Raw genomic sequence first — 18,151 nt, 5'->3', positions numbered from 1 at the left:
CACACACAAAAAGGTGGTGTGGTTGTTATTGTTTTTGCTGACTACTATGTTATGTATTTTTGTGTTTTTATATTGTAAACTACCCTGTGATTCTTGGAAGAAGGGCAGGATAGAAATTTAAGCAAGCAAGCAAACAAAAAACATGACCTGGGAAACCTCCCAGAGGTCATACAGCGAGGTCTGGAAGGGCCCGAGTTTCCTCATCCCTGGACTAGCCCCTTGTGGCAACTCAGCAACAATGTCCTTATTATCCAAGATGTCACAGTATCCTTAAATCAGATTAAGGAAATTAGACATGAGGAAATTACAGCCAATTTATTTTGTGACCAAAATATTTTTAAAAATCACTTGAGACTCTGATATGTTGTAAAGCTCTGAGCAGGAATATTCTCTCTTCTGAAGGTGAATTTTAATTAAGTGTTTTCTCCTTAATAAAAATATCCAAGCAAATGTTTACTCCCCTGTGCTCACTGCCAAGGGAAATTACACAACAGATTTCCTTACTTGCATTGGCAGTGAGCAGTGAAGTAACCAAGTTTGCTGATAATATCAATCTGTTTGGGGTGTTTAAAACAAAAAGACATTGTGAGGAGCTCCAAAAGGATATCTCCAACCTGGGTGAATTGTAATTAGAATGGCAGGTGTGATTCAGCATAAGCAATTTTCAAGTGTACACAGAGACAAAAAATCCCAACTTCACATATATACATTTGGGGTCCAAACAGGAAGGTGCTGAGCAGGAAAGAGATCTAGGAGTTGTAGCAGCTAGCCTGATTGAATTCTTCATGGTAGATGCCACCCACTGTGCACCGCAATGTGTCTGGCATTCTCTTGTCGCTCTGCTCTGTTAGCTAGCAGCACTAAGTAACAGAGATTTCAGCCGTGGGGGGTTCTGCCCTTGTTTTGCTATTCCAAAATGATTTGCCTTGTAAAACATTATCATCCCACTGCTCTCCCAAAAAAGGAATGATAGACATGCTCATCTACCCTTAGTGGTAGCTGTTTGTTAACTCATGCAATTATTCTTGGAACAAAGACACACTGCCAAGCAATTTTAGGGCTTGCCAATATGGAGTGCTTATTTTAACTGGCAGTTTTCAGCTTTATGACAACAAGATACATTTCAGTCTGAGGAACTCATTAATAATGCTTCAATCCACAGGAGTCGTGTTTCTTATTTGGACTTGCTCAGCGCTGGTTGGTTTCTTTTCTTTGCATGCCCTCTCTGAACTTGCCGTGCACGAGATCCGAACCCCAGGGTTTGCAGTGACTCTGTGATATACTTTTGGCTGGGGGAGACACACAGCACCACCAGCAACTTCGCATCACCCCCTAAGAAGAACAAACAAGACATACATATTCACAGATTTTTTTCCCAATAAATTGCAAAGTGAATCTTGTCCATTTCACAAGGCAAAGCATTTATTTAGAGTAGGGTTGGAAGGGCTAAATAAACACTAATTTTAAGTAAGCTGCTGTGCAAGGCCATAATCTAACTCTGGCATGATTATCTATGTGAATCCCAATGTAAGAAGTGCACCCACCCTTTTATTTTTACGTGTTTCTAGTTGGAAGATGACTGAAATGGCTAGCAGGCCAGCCACAATGGCATGCACAGAAAACGACTGCCTTTGAGGAAGAAGATTCCAGGGGCAGAACAATATCGGCGTATGCAGAAACAAAGGCAGCTCTTTCATATCTATATGACTGTATTTGTAGGTGTCTGCATCTGCAGGGGAGTGTTGGCAGAAGAGATAGTAAGGTTTGTGAGAAAATTGTACACCTCCGAATCAGAGTGCAAAGATTAAATTCCAGGGGCCTCGTAATGGAAGCCGTAGACCTAGTGGAAATTGCTGGGTTGTGTCTTTTAATAAGGCTGGTCCCACAAATGATGTGGGCAGGGGAAATAGCAGCTTAAGTATAAAGTTAAATAAAGAACTTTGCTGGATTTAAGGAACATGCCAAAGGCGACACTCTTTCAAAAGTTTGAGTGAACCCAGGTTTCCTGATAATCACATTTTAAATTTGAGAGGACGCTTTTCATTGTGTTCTCACCTCATGAAATTATAAATTTATTCATAATTTCACATTTTCCAGGAGCAGGATAGAAAAACATGTATGCCTAGTAATGAAAGGTGGTTACACATGCACATCTCAGTTCACACAAGCACTGTTTTGGGCTTGTTTCAACCTGAGTATACTTCAGTCCTTTTCTCAGTTCAACTTCTTTTGCCTAATTAAGGGCTTGTGCACAAGATAAAGAACCAGCCAAATAGATAGAATATGCATATGCTAATTTTTGGCATGTGTGGAAAGGCTTCCATGTCTTTAGTAGGTACCAAACAGGTAAACCTTCAACAGGTGCAGCTTTCCTCACCAATGCAATGCAGTGGTGGACAAATCTTTACCTGGTGAATGCATGCTTGCTGCATAGCTGCCAAAGTTTGAAGAGTCATGCTTAAGCAGGGAGGAAAGCACACCCCAAAGCCAGAAGACTTCTGACTCAGCATCCTGTTTTATCACCATCTGGGTTTCTTGAATTTAAGATCAAGGTGATAAATATCTCACACAGATGAATTTCAAACTGAATGGAAGAAAGGCTGAACGCAGGGCTTACTAAAGCCAGCTCTCCTCACCTATGGAATCCTGAAGTAAATGGGTAAGTTTGCTGTTTCTATATGGCACATGAGAGCGCTGTTCTGATATGGCTCCAAGCACATCAGCCAAAGCAGACAAGCTGCGGTTAATGAAGGATGTCTCTCTCAGGACTGACCCGGTCACACCAGACATGCCTAGTGCACAGGAAAAGAAAACAGAGCAGTGAGAACCATGCTTCCAGACACCTGGATATACAGTACACTTCTCATACAGAGGTTCTCATTACTTTTTGAAGTGATTCTACCAGGTCAACTTCATTTTATTTTAATACATTCACAAGGGGTGAAAGTTGGCACTGACAACATGGGACAAACCCTCTTAAAAAAACACAAAACCTGTTTCAGCTGAATTGACCTTTCCCTCCCACAACCTACAGGGATACCTGAGGACCATTTTTCCTGAGGGGAGGAATTACAGCTATGGAAAGAAAAGACAGACAAGTTTAGAGAGCCACTCACCATCTAGCTCAGGCTTCCTCAAACTCGGCCCTCCAGATGTTTTGAGACTACAATTCCCATCATCCCTGACCACTGGTCCTGCTAGCTAGGGATCATGGGAGTTGTAGGCCAAAAACATCTGGAGGGACGAGTTTGAGGAAGCCTAATCTAGCTTATAGTGTTTCTGCCGAGGTCTTTCCCTCCCCTACTGAAGGAGGAGATCTAGCTTTCAAAAAATACACTACAAATCAATAAACTTTCCCTTCTTTTTTTAAAAAAAGGTTTTGTAGTCATTGCATTTTTTTGCTGTTTTATTATGAAATTTTAATTAATATTTTTAAACGCTTTTTTATAAGTCGCCTTATGATGTTCACCTGAAAAGTGTCATGTATACATCTTAAATAAATAATAAACCAATGTTGACTCTGATAAGACATATATACCAGTCTCAAAAGTTGTTGATGATGACCCATTAAAATTAAATACAGTGGTACCTCGGGTTACAGTGGTACCTCGGGTTACAGATGCTTCAGGTTACATTCGCTTCAGGTTACAGACTCCACTAACCCAGAAATAGTACCTTGGGTTAAGAACTTTGCTTCAGGATGAGAACAGAAATTGTGCTCCGGCGGCGTGGCAGCAGCAGGAGGCCCCATTAGCTAAAGTGGTGCTTCAGGTTAAGAACAGTTTCAGGTTAAGAACGGACCTCCAGAATGAATTAAGTTCTTAACCCGAGGTACCACTGTAGACTAAATGGAAAAGCTGATGTGATTTTATCCAAACAAAAAAATGCCTTCCAGAAATTGAGCAGAGTTTAGGCTACAATTCTAAACCCATTTACTTGGGAGTGAGTCCCACTGAACACAGATGGATTTAATTTTGAATAAACATTCTTAGGATTGTGGTGTTAACCTATTTATTATGTAAAATATTAGCGGAGACAAATTGGCGATAATCACTGCAGTTCATTAATGATGCCGAGTGGTGCCACCTGGAGATCTGGTCTTTCAAAAGAACAGACCAACAAATGGTTGCCCTCAAGAAGCAGTGGAAACATCACAGGATTGCTCAACTCTATATTGGCTAAAAGGGGGGGAAGTAGAAGAAAGCTTTAACACCCACAACAAATAATATGTGTATCTTTTAATAGTTTTTTTTTAAAAAAATGTGACCAGTGAAAAGAACTCTTGGCAGCAACGTAAAGAGCTCTTTCATAACATAGGTTCAGTTTTCAAAACATTATTTCTGGAATGTTGCATTTGACTGAGAGGCTTTTCTTGGTAAGGAAGCTTGTCCTTTAGGAAATAAATAATCAGGTTTCTGAAAGGACTGCGTTTGAAGAGGAAGAAAGCATGGGGGGAGGGGGGAGGGAGCCAAAGAAAACAGGAAATTGCTTACAGGATGCATCAACATCCCTCCTGGTATTGTTTTTCATAAGGAGGCTGAAGAAGCCACACTGAATTATGTTGATCTGGACAAATATTTGATGTATTTAAATCATTTGTGAGCTTTAAATTGCAGGCATTCCTAGGTGGTTTAGCACCAGAAAGATAATACCTATTAAGCAGCAGCCTGAACAAACTTTGTGCTGAACTGTGACTGTGCATCAAGGTAGGAGAGGAACTGGGGAATTCAGGCCCATCTTAACAGCTATGTCACCGAGTGCCCCCTTTGCTTATGCTCTTAGCACTGTTCAACTGACAGGTGGCGTGCATTATTGCTAATGGACAAGGTAAATGCCACTTTGCTCCAAAACTACCCAAGAAAGCTCATTGTATTGCAGGGGTTGGGAACTGAATCTGACTGTGGGCCAGATACTTAGCTGCCCCGAGGATCAAATCTGACAGGTGTGTGGTTGCACCTGTCAGTTGAACAGTGCTAAGAGCAACATCTTCTTTTTTATATAAAATTTTTATTGGTTTTTCCACATATAAGATAAGACAATACAAACAACAAACACTGACAAACAAACATATAAACATGTATAGTTTCATAATTTTTTTTTTCGTATACCCAATTTCAAGGACTTCCCCATGCCTCCCTTTTCTGCATCCCTGTTTTAAACTTTTTTCAGCAACCCCTGGTCTAAATTACTTATAAATTCCTTTCTTTAACCCTTTTCTTTCCTCTTGTCCGATCATTTATCGCTGCAAATCTGCTATGCTTTACCCATGACATTTTAACACTCAGTAATTTTGCAAGAGTTTTTAAGATAAAATTTAAATTTCTTCCAGTCTTCCTCCACCGTCTCTTTCCCTTGGTCATGGATTCTGCTCGTCATCTCTGCTAGTCCCATATATTCAATCACCTTCGTCTGCCACTCTTCCAGCGTGGGTAGTTCTTGTATCTTCCAATACTTTGCTAGTAGAACTCTTGCTGCTGTTGTAGCATACATAAAGAACGTCCTGTCTTTCTTTGACACCAATTGGCCTACTATGCCCAGGAGAATCAACATCTTCTGAATATGTGATTTCAGTGCCAATTAGCTTATTGGTGTTGGGGGCAAAGCTTCAAAGATGCCTTGAAGTCCATGGAGAGGGGAGACTCCATCTTAAAAATGGATTATTTCCTCCTCCATTGTTTGAATACAAAACACTTCCTCTAGAGACAGAAACTGCTACAAATTTTCATGCAACACGTCACTGGTATTTGGTAAATTACTAACTAAATACTCAATTTAGGAGGGGTGGGGAGCACTCAAGGAATATTTGGTACTAGGGCCTCTACCCAGACCAGCATTTAAAGATCAGGAAAGAGGGCACCAGTGGATTCTAGGAAAAATGAAAGAGGGGGAGTTAAAAGGCAAATGGATGACTCTGGTGTGATATGGGATGCACCAAAACACAACGGTAATTTAGCAAAAGATCAGAAAGATTGTAACTAAATAAAACCTTAAAGGTATGTCAATAAAGTTTTGGAGCCCTGCTTGGGAGCTCTGTAGCTGTTCTTTGCAGGCTAAGCACTTTATGGATCTCAAGTGACCAGTCCACACTCAACAGGCACACGGACCTGACAGTAACAGTTTAACCAGATCCATTTCAGATGTGGTCCTTGGAGCGGAATATGTTGTCCACAGCTTCTACATGAACTAGCTAAATTTACTCAATGCAAACCGATCCCAAGGTAGGTTTCCACCTTCACAAGTGTGGAAATGTTTTGTCCCAAAGGCTACTTTACCAGCACATTCACTGCCAGCCAAATCCACCAGCTGCAGTTTCGTTCTCATTCGCTTAAGTTTTTCTGTAGATTCATTGAAAAACAGTGTCGGAGAAGAAGCTCTAGAAGGAAGGGAAGGCTTGTCATCTTTCACTGAGCAAGGAGAAGTGAGGAAATGTTTTCTACCCATCTTTGGACTCGAACGGTCACCTGCCCAAGGAGTTGCTGGGTGAAGGAAAGGAAAATAATGAGAAAAGTTTATTTCTGACCCCGTAGAAGCAAAGTAAGACATGCAGGAGGGGTGGGGAATCTGTTCAGTTCAGTTTCTGGGTTAGGACTAAGGGTGGATCCAGTAATTATAACAGTTTATAATATTATTTTATTATAGTTCCATTTTTGTGATGGAATTCTATAGAAATGAGCTGTCTAGGCCTTTGACTAGAAGAGGAGGGGTATAAATTTAATAAACCTAACTTAAAACTGGAAAAGCAGGAGTCATGAGATGTACACTATACAATGTAGTGTATAGCTAGGAAGGAGCACCCACATGTTAGTCCCAGAATTTCTCCTAGCCAGTGGCTCTCAGGTTTTTCTCCAGCTTGAATTTAAATAATAGGAAGTGGTTTCAGCGAGTTTCAGCTTGGAATTCAATGTCAGCATTAAAGCAGACTAGCCAATTACATTTCTGATCTGGTTTAAAGGCTAGATATTAAATAAAAGCAAAGCAAATACTTTGTATGGGTAGTGGCTTCCGTGACAATCCTAGAGGTATTCTAGAAACAGGCAACTTACCCAAGTTATCCTCTGAGTCAGCCTTTGTGGTTACTGTCAAGGTTATCACAAGATGAGAACGAGAGGAGTGAGCATGGACAAGTGTCGGATGTTTGACTCTCAGTTGTAAGCCCTTATTAACTAGTTCCAAAAACTCCACAGCATCTTCAACAGGCCTTACAAAATAAACATTTTTGCAGGATTTTTAAAAATGCTGCAATTTAAGCATGAGTACAGATCTGCTCACTTCCCCAGGGGTCTCATATTGTCCTAAATATTGTTTCCATTTCCCCACCACCACCTAAAGCATCTGTACTAAAACTGCATGTTTTATATGGTGCATTTGTAAAACAACTAAGTTATTAAGATACAAGGGGTCAATTTTATACCTTGATGCTTTGATTTAAATTGTAACAATCAAGGTCAATGAAAAACAACATCTGGGTAACTATGAATAACATTTTGACAGTTTTAGGTGTCAATCTTGAATACTTTCATTGTCCATCAAGACACTATAGTTTTGTACAACTGTGATTTAGATTAATAACAGTGGAACCATCTTTTGCAACACAAATTCTGAGGACATTCCTGCAAGAGTCTTCATTTAATTTAACCAAGAACAGGATGAGGAAATCCAGATCTGAGAAGCTCAAAAGGAAGAACATGCCACACAAAAAAACCATTTCTGAATCTAAGATGAATGAATGTATGCATTCAAAAGAAATCTCAGGATTTCTGTTCGTCCTGGGAACCTGGCGCAGAGAGAGATTAAAGGTGAAACAGACGTCGCTAAACATGCAAAAACAATTGCATCTTGTTTCCTCCCTGCTTTGAATTATGCACAGCACCTCCAACTGAAATGCAGGGTTTAACAGGAATTGTGAAACAACCTAATTATATGGAGACTGTCGGCTGTTAAAAAAATATAATATTGTATGATGTGTTGCCAGCTACAAACTAGCATCTCAGTCTGGAGAGAGCATCACTCTTCTGTCATGGATGCCAACCCAAATAAAACTGGTCAGATTTTTCTCATCACTTTTTCTGACTTCACCCTAGTTAGATTTGTTTTCTAAACTAATTTTTCCTAAGTACTAGTTACAGGTAGGTAGTTGTATTGGTATGCCATAGTCAAAACAAAATAAAAGAATTCCTTCCAGTAGAACCTTAGAGACCAACTAAGTTTGTTATTGGTATGAGCTTTCATGTGCATGGTATCTGAAGAAGTGTGCATGCACATGAAAGCTCATATGAATAACAAACTTAGTTGGTCTCTAAGGTGCTACTGGAATGAATTCTTTTATTTTATTTTTCCCTATGTAGTGAGACTTAGCTATTCATATGTCCCAAATATCATCTGAATACCTAATAATACCCAAGAAGGAAGAAATGCCATTGAGAAACTGACAGCACACCAACATTTAGAAAGAGAAATTCTATGTTTTTAACAGAATTTCAATTTTTCTAAAGGGAAGGAAGACGGAAGGAAGACCCTCCTCTGAGGAAGTCAGTGTCCTATTTTCATTTCTGGAGGAGGAGGTGCCTCTCCCCTCAACTCTCAGACACTTCAGTTTAAGGGTGCTGCATACAGTTGCCTGCATGCAAAATCAGCAGCTTGAAGACAGCATGAAAAGCATCTGCCACATGGGGTGGGAGATGGCTGCAAGTTTAGTTTCTGAGGAGTTACATTCTGGGTCCACATGGGAGTCAAATGGGACTCAATACCCATTGATTGGTATTACAGATTGCTCAATCTATAAAAGAAAGAACTGGCTCTTATTTCAAAGGCAGCTCCCTTTCACCATGGTGGCAAACGTTCGCTCAGAGGGAATGTACTCAAAGGCTAAACGCAAAGAAAAGCACCCACATGCTTTGCATAGCCAAAAAACCCAAACAGCACCTTTGGTTCCCACCAGATATCAACATGCTATTTCTATAATCAGGTTAGGAGAATGTAACCAATATGGTAGCCTATGTACCAGAAGGTTTCAAGAGCAAATTCCCAGTGTGCGATGTCTCCGGAGGAAAAGCACAACCATTCTTCCTTGGCTATAGATGAAACACTACTCAAAACCCCCATAACTTACTTTCGACTCTTTAGAGTAAGGGTGGCCAATCACCATGGTTCCCTTATTTTGTTTTGATTTGTCTTTCATTTTCCAGCTTTTTTTGTATAACTACTTAATATTATGTGTTTATTAATGTTTTCCCTAAATGCATTGAATTTAAGACACATTTTTTATACATCTAGCAGGATGGTGTATATACATATATAGAGAGAGTGTGTGTCTTGGACACATAAACGTTTCTATAAAAGGAGCTTTCTCTTCCCTGAAATTTCTAAAAACTGCATAATAAAAAAACTGCAATAAAAGCAAAGCCTCCCAAACAATGGGAAGAAAAAGGGGATCTTATGCTTGCCAGTTTTCTACCACGTGACACATATTCCAGCTTGCAGCAGATTTCTCCCTCGCTAAATCGCAGGACAAGGATGACTCAAGAGTGATACTACAGGCCTCAAGATTTCAAATACAAGCCATGAATTTCTTGGAGAGAAAGCATGGGCAATGGATTGTAGGAGGATCACAGAAGTTGAATACTTTAGTTAATTGACCTATGGCTGTGTGGAACTGGGGTAGGTCAATTTGGTGAGAAAGATGATAAATAAGACTTTGGGAATCTATTACTTTGGTAAATTGTTTTATCAAATGGCAACTACCATCTTTCCTCATAATACACAAAATATAGGCTACAGTCACTGTATAGATTCTTTTAGTGAATTCTGTAGTCAGTGCTTAGCCACTGACCATGTTTGGATGACCATATCTTAGCTTATTTAGCTGAGATATGCAAGAGGAGCTTTTGAACTATTCCCTTTGCCAGGAACCAGATTAGATCAAAAAGCCTCTAATTAACCAGTTTCCTGTTTCATCTTAATTAGGAAATGATGGTTCCCAGCTTCAGAACAAACTAAAATATTAAACCACAGCTTGAAGTTGGTATAATAGTCTGCCTTTTTCCAAAGTAGGTAGCCATGCTTTGGTTGATTGGAGGGTTCTTGGTTTAAACATGGCTTGAGTGAAGGGGCTCCATGCATAACCAAAGGGTTGAGCAGATTTCACTTTAATAAGCCAAAATATGATCATTCAAACCAAGTCAGATCCTTTCAGCCAATAAGAAATAAATGTAAGGGTTATCTCTTGGCAAAGCAAACCAAGAAGGAAAAATGTAACATGTGACCAGGTACTAGAAATTATGGTATTAGTTGATGACAACAGCTATGCTTTCTCAATATTGTGATAACTTGGTCTGCTCAGCTGTTACCTTGGGGTCCCTTCCAACTCTACAAAGTCTGATTTCCCCGTTCTCCTTCCAAATAATTCATGAATTTATTGTTTTAAAATTTGTTTTTATTACATTGAATCCTAAACTTTTTGTCCTTAGGTATAAACATTATGAAGAAAATCCACTGAACCAGAATATTAGACTTCAGAAACGTTCAGTTCCCAGATTGCAAAAAGAGCCATTAAAAAAAATTCTCAGTGGTCCCCAATTTTTTGTGGGGTGATCAATTTATGCAGAATACAAAACCAAACGGAGGGAATTATGTCTGCTCATCCCTCCAGCACATTTGGTGTATTTTTAATCAAGGATTTTTGGCAATAATACAGAACCACATAAACAAAGCTTGAGTGGTTTGCTTATGTTAGTGAAACCCACAGACAAAAATACTGTCTTAAATTATCTCTTTTGTGGGTGTAGTATATTATAGTTTATGAAGGAAATAAAAGGTCTGTTGTGTCTGCCTTCTAGGCCTCCCCCCCCAAAAAAAACCCATAAGAAATGTTTGTGTTGTGTATTGTGACTACAGGAGTTTAAGAAGGGGGGGTCACATTTCCACTGGGAATAAAAACAGTTATGGTTTTCTGTGGAATTTTACCATCTGAAACTGTTTTCAAAGCAAAAAAAACAAAACAAAACCCTGAAACCCTTTCCTGCTTTCAACTATAATGAATTTCCAAGTATAGGCAAAGTTACAATATGTCCCCCTCCCCTCCCCGCCTAGAGAGCAAATAAGATTGAGACACTCCAAATCCTGAAAAACATTAGCTGGCAAGAGATCCCCAGGTGGGGGAACATTCAGAAAATATGTCTTAACACACAAACACAAATAAAAAGGGGGTGGGCAGAAAAAGTCATATTGCAGTGATGCTAACGAGTAACAAATGAGTATGAAAAGCAAGTTGATCTTAACAATGTTATACAGATTAGCATTTTTTGTCACCGACACAGGCTGCATGACTTCTTGGTCACAGATGCACAAGAGTACTCACTCATGGGTAAGGAGTGGGATATCGCTTTTTCCTTCCTTATTTGTGATTATGTCCCTTTTGACACCACTCATTCTTCCATAGCTGTCTTTGGCCAGAAGATCAAAAACTTCATTATTATATACTTCCACGACAGAAACCTCAACCCAATGGCTTCCTAGCGGCTTTTCTGAAAGGAGTCTGAAAAAGGAGTGGGGAGAGCTTTAGCGACTGAAACAAAACCCTGAATAAACTAGGCTTGTGATCTAGGGGACTATTAAAAGCCTGACTTAAGCGCTTATCTAAATACCCCAAACTTCCTAACCATGAGCATGCATGAGAAACCCAGCCCATTATGCTGTGGCTGTGATATACTGGGACAACTCTGTTGACAATACGCTTCTGTTGCACAGGCTCCACAGTTGCAATATCTGTGCAAAAAGTACAACTTGAAAAGGAAAAGAGATTTGTTGATGAAATTAGCAATGCCAACAACGACTGCAGGATCTTTAATGTTTACATTCCCAGCCAGCGGTGGAAGAAGCTGTTTGGGTGCCAGGGGCGGGGCAAGCTGCCCATAGGGGCGGGGCGCACCACAGGGCCTCCGGAGTCTGCCTGCCTCCTTCCACTCAGCCACCCTATAGCTGGGGGGGAGGCAGCGGGCGGACCATTTGGGCAGCGCAGAGCCTGCGCGCACCCAAGCCACCACGTCTCTCTTAGGAGAGACGCGTGGCTCGGGCACACTGCAGGCCCCACAGTGAGTGCCAGCCGGCATTCTGTCACCCCCCTGAGTGGTGACACCTGGGGCAGACCACACCCACCACACCCCTTTCCTCCTCCCCTGTTCTCAGCCATTTCCAAATGGCATTGGTGGGTCATCAGGCTACTGCAGGCAGTGAAGCAACAGATGACAAGCAAAGTTGCACTGTCCTGTGTATGGGAAATCTATCCTAGGTACACATGGATGTAAAAGAGGCAGGCCTTACTGCACATGTGCAAGGGATTGAAAAGATAGCATATTATGGGCTGTATCCCATGTTAGTCATACTCAGCGTAGATCCACTTAATGGACATGGCTTACTTAGGTCCATTAATTTCAAAGGGTCTACTCCAATTAGAACTTATTTGGATACAGCCCCATGTCTCTAAACGCCATTTAAAAATTCAAACAACCACTAGATATGTAACGCAACCTTTCTGTGCCACAGACTTTACTTGTTTGCCCATACAACAGACTGTATGGTGGCTTAGAGTTCTTTCAGTTCCTGCCCCCTCTCCATTTCACGTATGGGACAACCATAAGGGAATATTCACGATGAACTTATTACCAAGAATAAACCATTCTTAGGAATCCTGTGAGGATAAATGAGGTTATATTTACACTAACCAATTTTTTGCATGGTATTTTATAGTACCAGTAGCCCATGTAATTTGCTGTAATCTGTCCAGTTAATCTGATTTTTGATACCAGTTACCTTCACTTTGATCAAAACATATTGGGTTGGATCCAAACATGCCCTTTTGTAAGTGAAATAGAAGAAGAGGAGGAGTTTGGATTTGATATCCCGCTTTATCACTACCCGAAGGAGTCTCAAAGCGGCTATCATTCTCCTTTCCCTTCTTCCCCCACAACAAACACTCTGTGAGGTGAGTGAGGCTGAGAGACTTCAGAGAAGTGTGAGTAGCCCAAGGTCACCCAGCAGCTGCATGTGGAGGAGCGGAAATGCGAACCCGGTTCCCCAGATTACGAGTCTATCGCTCTTAACCACTACACCACGCTGGCTCGAGCAGAAGGGGTTTTCTCAAGGTGTATACTAGTGTAAAATTTTATACGGGGTCTGTTAGCAACCAGGTATTGTGCAATCTCTTGCATAAGAGCTCAAGTTGTATGCTTGAGCTAAGTCTGTGTTGCGCAAAGTCTTCTACTAGCTCTTGTGCAATAGTTTACAGCACAGCACAACTACCAAAATTTATTCTGTTGGTGGATCTCTGGATGCAACTCATTATCTTTTCAACATACATTTCAGCCTATTTATGCACAAATGCCGTGATTCACCAGGCCTCAGTGACATAAACTCATTTCCATTTTAACTGCCAGTAATCCTGCATGCTCCTGGCTATATCTGATGGGGCATGCGGCTTCCTGTGTGCACATCTGGCTTTTTTATTTTTTTAAATAAGCCTGCCCCCAAAATTCAAAGAACAGCCTCATAATTGTAAGAGAAGGAAGAACATATGTACAGTAAATGCACAAAGCCCTGACTGAGAACCACAAAGAACAATGAGGAAGGAGGGGAAATATCAGACATTGCAACAGAGATGGGCTTGTGCAGAAATACTCTGAAATAAGAATTGTAATTAATTTTGTACACTGAAAATAGAAAGAATTTGCCTTCAACTGATTTATCTGTGCATATTGATGATTGGCTTAAATGTCTACTCTGGCATTTTCTAAACGGGCTTTCATAATTATTTAAAATTAAAGAGCTACAGGAAATGAAGTCCCGCCCTTTTTGTCTTTCCATTCCATGGATTACTCAGAGTACTGAGATCCACCAGTCATTGGGTTGGTGACCACAGGAGAGCAGGAATCCTCCATAATGTTCCTGAAGTTGTGGAACACTCTGTGTGAGAGATGAACCTATTAAGACTGCATTTAGCTTTTTTCTGCTTCTTGTCTCCCCGGCTGCAACTGCTGTACTGCACATTGAGAAACTCTGAATTGAGAGGAAGGTACTAAATGGACTAAACAGATGAAATAAATAAATATAACACTGTCATCTGCTGTCATCCATACCTGAATACTTCTTCACTAGCTCTAGGTATAATTCCTAAGTCTTGCTCGTCTTCCATGGAGAAAGTGAAATTACTCTCAGACTGTGGACCCAACATTGTGTGCGTTTTCCCGCTTCCAGTCTGTCCGTAAGCCATAATGCACACATTGTACCTGCAAAGAAGAAAAGCAAGATTCTCAAAGCCAACAGCTACTATTGATTGAAGCTGGAAACTGTTGAGAAGAAAATTCATTTTCCAGTTTTCTAATAACTTCACACAAAAGTTCACAGAACTTGCTAATTCCAAAACACTGCAATATACGCTCTCTCTCTCTCTCCCTCCACCCCTCCTGGAAATTCCACAGTGGGGAGAAGAAATCCACTTGGAATGGATGGGCAAAATCCTTTTTTTCCTTTCCTTCTATGGAGAAAACAGGAAAATGGGAGCGGGGTGAGGGAAGCAAGGGAGGGCAGAAGCAAGGACAGACAATTGCTCCAGAACAGGGCTGTTTCCTTTTGTAACAAGAGTCATTGGTTTACTTTTGATGGAGGCAAGTTGTAGAATACAATTTAGCAGCCACAGAACTCTGCAGAATCATCTGGAAGGATGTTTTCAGCTTGTGATATGGGCCAGTTTAAGATGATCAGTGTTGCTGGGAAGGGATACTTTTCAAGAGCTCTCTGCAATCTCTGGAGCATTCTCTGTTCTTTAAATGGAAGCCTAGTAGCAGTACATTTGAAGTTAGATATGCCTAGCAGCCAGGATTTTCACACAGCTAGAATGTGTGTGTGTGTGTGCGAGAGAGAGAGAGAGAGAGAGAGAGAGAGAGAGAGAGAGAGAGAGAGCGCATAACATTACATTGCTCAATCCCTCATAAACTTTTGAAACCAGTTTTTTACCATTTCAAATGAAACAGACATTGTGAGCAAAACATTTATGGCACAGCTAGAACTGTATTGTACAGCTCACAAGATTTAACAGGCCATCCCTGCCCCAATATAAGATTCCACCTTTTCCCATTATTTTGAACCCAGATTGCAAAACTCAGCTGAACATTTAATTTAGATAGTTTTGCCTTTTTAAGATATCTCCTGGCGGTGTTCCAGATAGCCCCTTAAAATGAGAGATGAGGAGGATGCTGGTATATCGTACAGAGGAAAGAAAATGTGTGGATCTGGTCCTGGGAAAGGGATAAGAATCTACAAGGTATTGCAGATCCAGCATTGTGAACTCAGGAAGCAGAAACCACATATTCAAGCTCTTTTCTGAAAGTAAGGCTAGGCACTCCTTGAAGAAGAAAAAAATAGTAAGCTCCTTTTATGTGCCGTTGTTTATTTGGACCAGTTTGTGAATCATGACTGCCTACTGAGAGAGAGGGATCCAGAATTTAATCTAAGATGTGTAGAGAACCACTACATCCAATTCCACTATACTTCAAACAGGTTAGTTCCAGGTGACTGTCAAAATTTAAAACATCCAGCATCAACCACACAATTTCCCCCACCCCCGCTTACACCTTTAGTGCAGAAATGTTCACCAGCTTTCTCATAAGGTGATGTTACAGATCACTCATGGCTCATACCACAAACGGTCAGAAGAGGCAGCAAGCTCAAAGTCAAAACACTGCGCCTGTTCCACATTTTACAGATGGGAGATTGATCAAAAACATGGATGGTAGAGGGACCTCATCTTTTCCAGACAAACAATCTGCTTTTGTTTAAATGGTGTGTCCTGAAAAGGCATGAAGTACTTTTGTTTCCAATAACAGAACATTTCCTGAATGGCTGAAGGGGGGAGAAGCAAAGAAAAAAAGCCATGTTTCAGGGAACCTATTTTAAACAGAAACTGGCTTAAGGGGGAAGATGCTTCCCTAATCTGCGTGCAGAACTGCACTGGAGTTAGCAGAAAACTTGGTAGTAGGAAGTTTGGAAAGAACATTTAACACCTCCTCCCCTCCCTTCTAGGACATGGTGCTGTTGTTTTCTAAATGGACCTAAAAGAGGCAACTTATGGATCCCTATAGCAAGACACCAGATTTGCTGTTTCTTCTGATGGCCTTTAATTCATCATAGTTTTAATGTACCATATCAAAGTCTAGGAGAAAAGAAGGAATCCCTACGTTAGTGGCAGGTGCATTAACTCCTTGGTAGGGTTTACGCCTTTGTGTTCGCTCTCTCTCTTTAAGAAACAGACTATCTTTGAGACTGTTGATACCCTGTTAGAAGCACTTCCCTTCCCTTTTCAACTCACCCATCCAACAGAGATGTTAGCAAAGGGGCTACATCTGCAAACACTGTCACTTGAGAATCAGAAGCACTGTAAACTCTGTAGATATAAAATACAAATCAGTCATTGTGGCAAAATGGTCTGGGAATGTTAGCAGTGAAGAAAGAAGAACAAAGAACAGAGCAGCATTATTCACTGAAATCTCCAATATTGTGAAACAATTTCTTCAGCAGCACTAAGATCTATGGAAGGGAATTACTCATGCCTACTCTTAAGCTGGTTTGGACATCAGGAAATTAAAGAGAGTTGAGCCACAGTTCTATTCCAGTAGCCAGATGCAAGGAGTCTAAAGTGTTCTGGACATTGCCAAGGAGGACCTTGTCAAATCCTAGCTATTTCTAGAGACACAGACCAGGCTGTGATATGTTTTCATTCAGTCTCTCCCCCCATTGTTTTTATTTTAATGTCTGCACACAGAAGCATGTTACTTGGATTCTAGCTTCATTTTTAACATCTGTGCTGTGGTGGCTTTGCTGAGATTTTGGAAGGAATTCTGTGGCTGGGGGCGGGGAGGCCTACAGTTAGGTACCATAGTTATGACCAAGTTGGTACTTTTGCAAGAATCTAAATGATGTATATGGATCAGTCAGTATTCATCAACACCTGGCTTGCCTTCCATGGTGGGGAAATAAGTGGAATATCATATGGCTGCTTCATATCATATGGTCGCCACACCACACTGGAAACAGACCGATGTGGATTCAGATTATGGGCCAACACAACATCAGAGGCTTGCTGCAGAGCTCATGATGAGGTGGGGCAAATAGGAAGGGGGGAGAAATTTAATTCAGTTTGCATTTCAAGGTGAACCTATCTAATGCCACAGTTTCCCGAACAATAAGCAAACCGAAACGCAGCCAACTTTATAAATTGGCACTCCTCTGAATTTTGCAATGGACTTTTGCTGCCAAGAAATGTGTACCAAGGGTAAAGTGTACATGAAATGCATTTACTAACAAAGCTAAAACCAAAAATGCATTTTATTAGGGAAAAATGCATATATCAGGAAGAAGTGCTTACAAAAACGTGCATATTAGGAGAAATGTGTACTAAAATGCTGATGAAAATTCATGAGGATTAAAAAAAACACAACCCTTACAAACAGATGTGGAGAACTGAACTTAATACTGCAAAAATGAGCAACTTGAGAGAAACCTAAACTGACAGCCACCCATCCCTAAAGACAAAATGGTAATTTAACACCATGCCATTATTAGGTAGCTGCCCAAGGTAATAAGACAACATAGTCTTCAAGAGCTGATCTCTGCTAGGAATGCCATGGGTTCAAATGAGTGATTGCCACTTAAAACTCTCAGTAATAGGACACAGCAGCAGTATGTGTTTTAGGGTTGGTGCAATATTTAATGGGGGCAAGTTTTCCCAAAACTATTGAGAGTATTCACAGGATAAAACTTTACTTTCTTAAATACCAGTACATTTTCTAAGGGGTTATGCTTGCATGGTGATATGGAACTTGCTTCATTAAGGTTCTGTCTGATGGATGTTTAAGTGGGATGTAATTAGGCACACTAGCTTCATTTTGTGTCAATGAACAATTCAGATCTGCTTTCCTGCTCCAGTTAATGAACGCAAAGCAATCTCAAGCGACTTGCTCGTGCAAAATGACATTGGTCTGCCTCCCTCTTCCAGCCACATGCTCTTTAATGTTAATTTGATCCTGAACATTGAAAGCCATTTTTAGTTTGTTTCATTATTGTTTTATTTACTATCCACTAATAAAAGTATCTGGGAAAAAAT

General features: G+C 40.6%; 1 protein-coding gene across 4 annotated transcripts in view; it reads right to left on the bottom strand.

Moving 5' to 3' along the window:
* Positions 1-300: 300 nt before the first annotated feature.
* The window catches only part of KIF25 (kinesin family member 25), a 44,416-nt gene continuing 26,565 nt past the window's right edge, over positions 301-18,151 (bottom strand). For 3 of the 4 annotated variants that reach the window (XM_053382414.1, XM_053382413.1, XM_053382411.1), the window contains 7 exons: positions 16,358-16,432; positions 14,130-14,279; positions 11,357-11,533; positions 7,044-7,198; positions 6,273-6,476; positions 2,637-2,792; positions 301-1,332 (listed from right to left, as the gene is read on the bottom strand). In XM_053382414.1, coding sequence (XP_053238389.1) covers positions 1,175-1,332; positions 2,637-2,792; positions 6,273-6,476; positions 7,044-7,198; positions 11,357-11,533; positions 14,130-14,279; positions 16,358-16,432 — 1,075 coding nt within the window. In that variant the 3' untranslated portion in view covers positions 301-1,174. The remainder of the gene's footprint in view (positions 1,333-2,636; positions 2,793-6,272; positions 6,477-7,043; positions 7,199-11,356; positions 11,534-14,129; positions 14,280-16,357; positions 16,433-18,151) is intronic. The other variant, XM_053382412.1, reaches the window with a different exon arrangement.

The sequence above is a fragment of the Podarcis raffonei genome, chromosome 3, assembly GCF_027172205.1.
Source record: "Podarcis raffonei isolate rPodRaf1 chromosome 3, rPodRaf1.pri, whole genome shotgun sequence".
NCBI classification, from domain to species: Eukaryota; Metazoa; Chordata; class Lepidosauria; order Squamata; family Lacertidae; genus Podarcis; species Podarcis raffonei.
The sequence above is the reverse complement of the archived record's forward strand: the minus strand, read 5'-3'. Positions and strand labels throughout refer to the sequence as shown.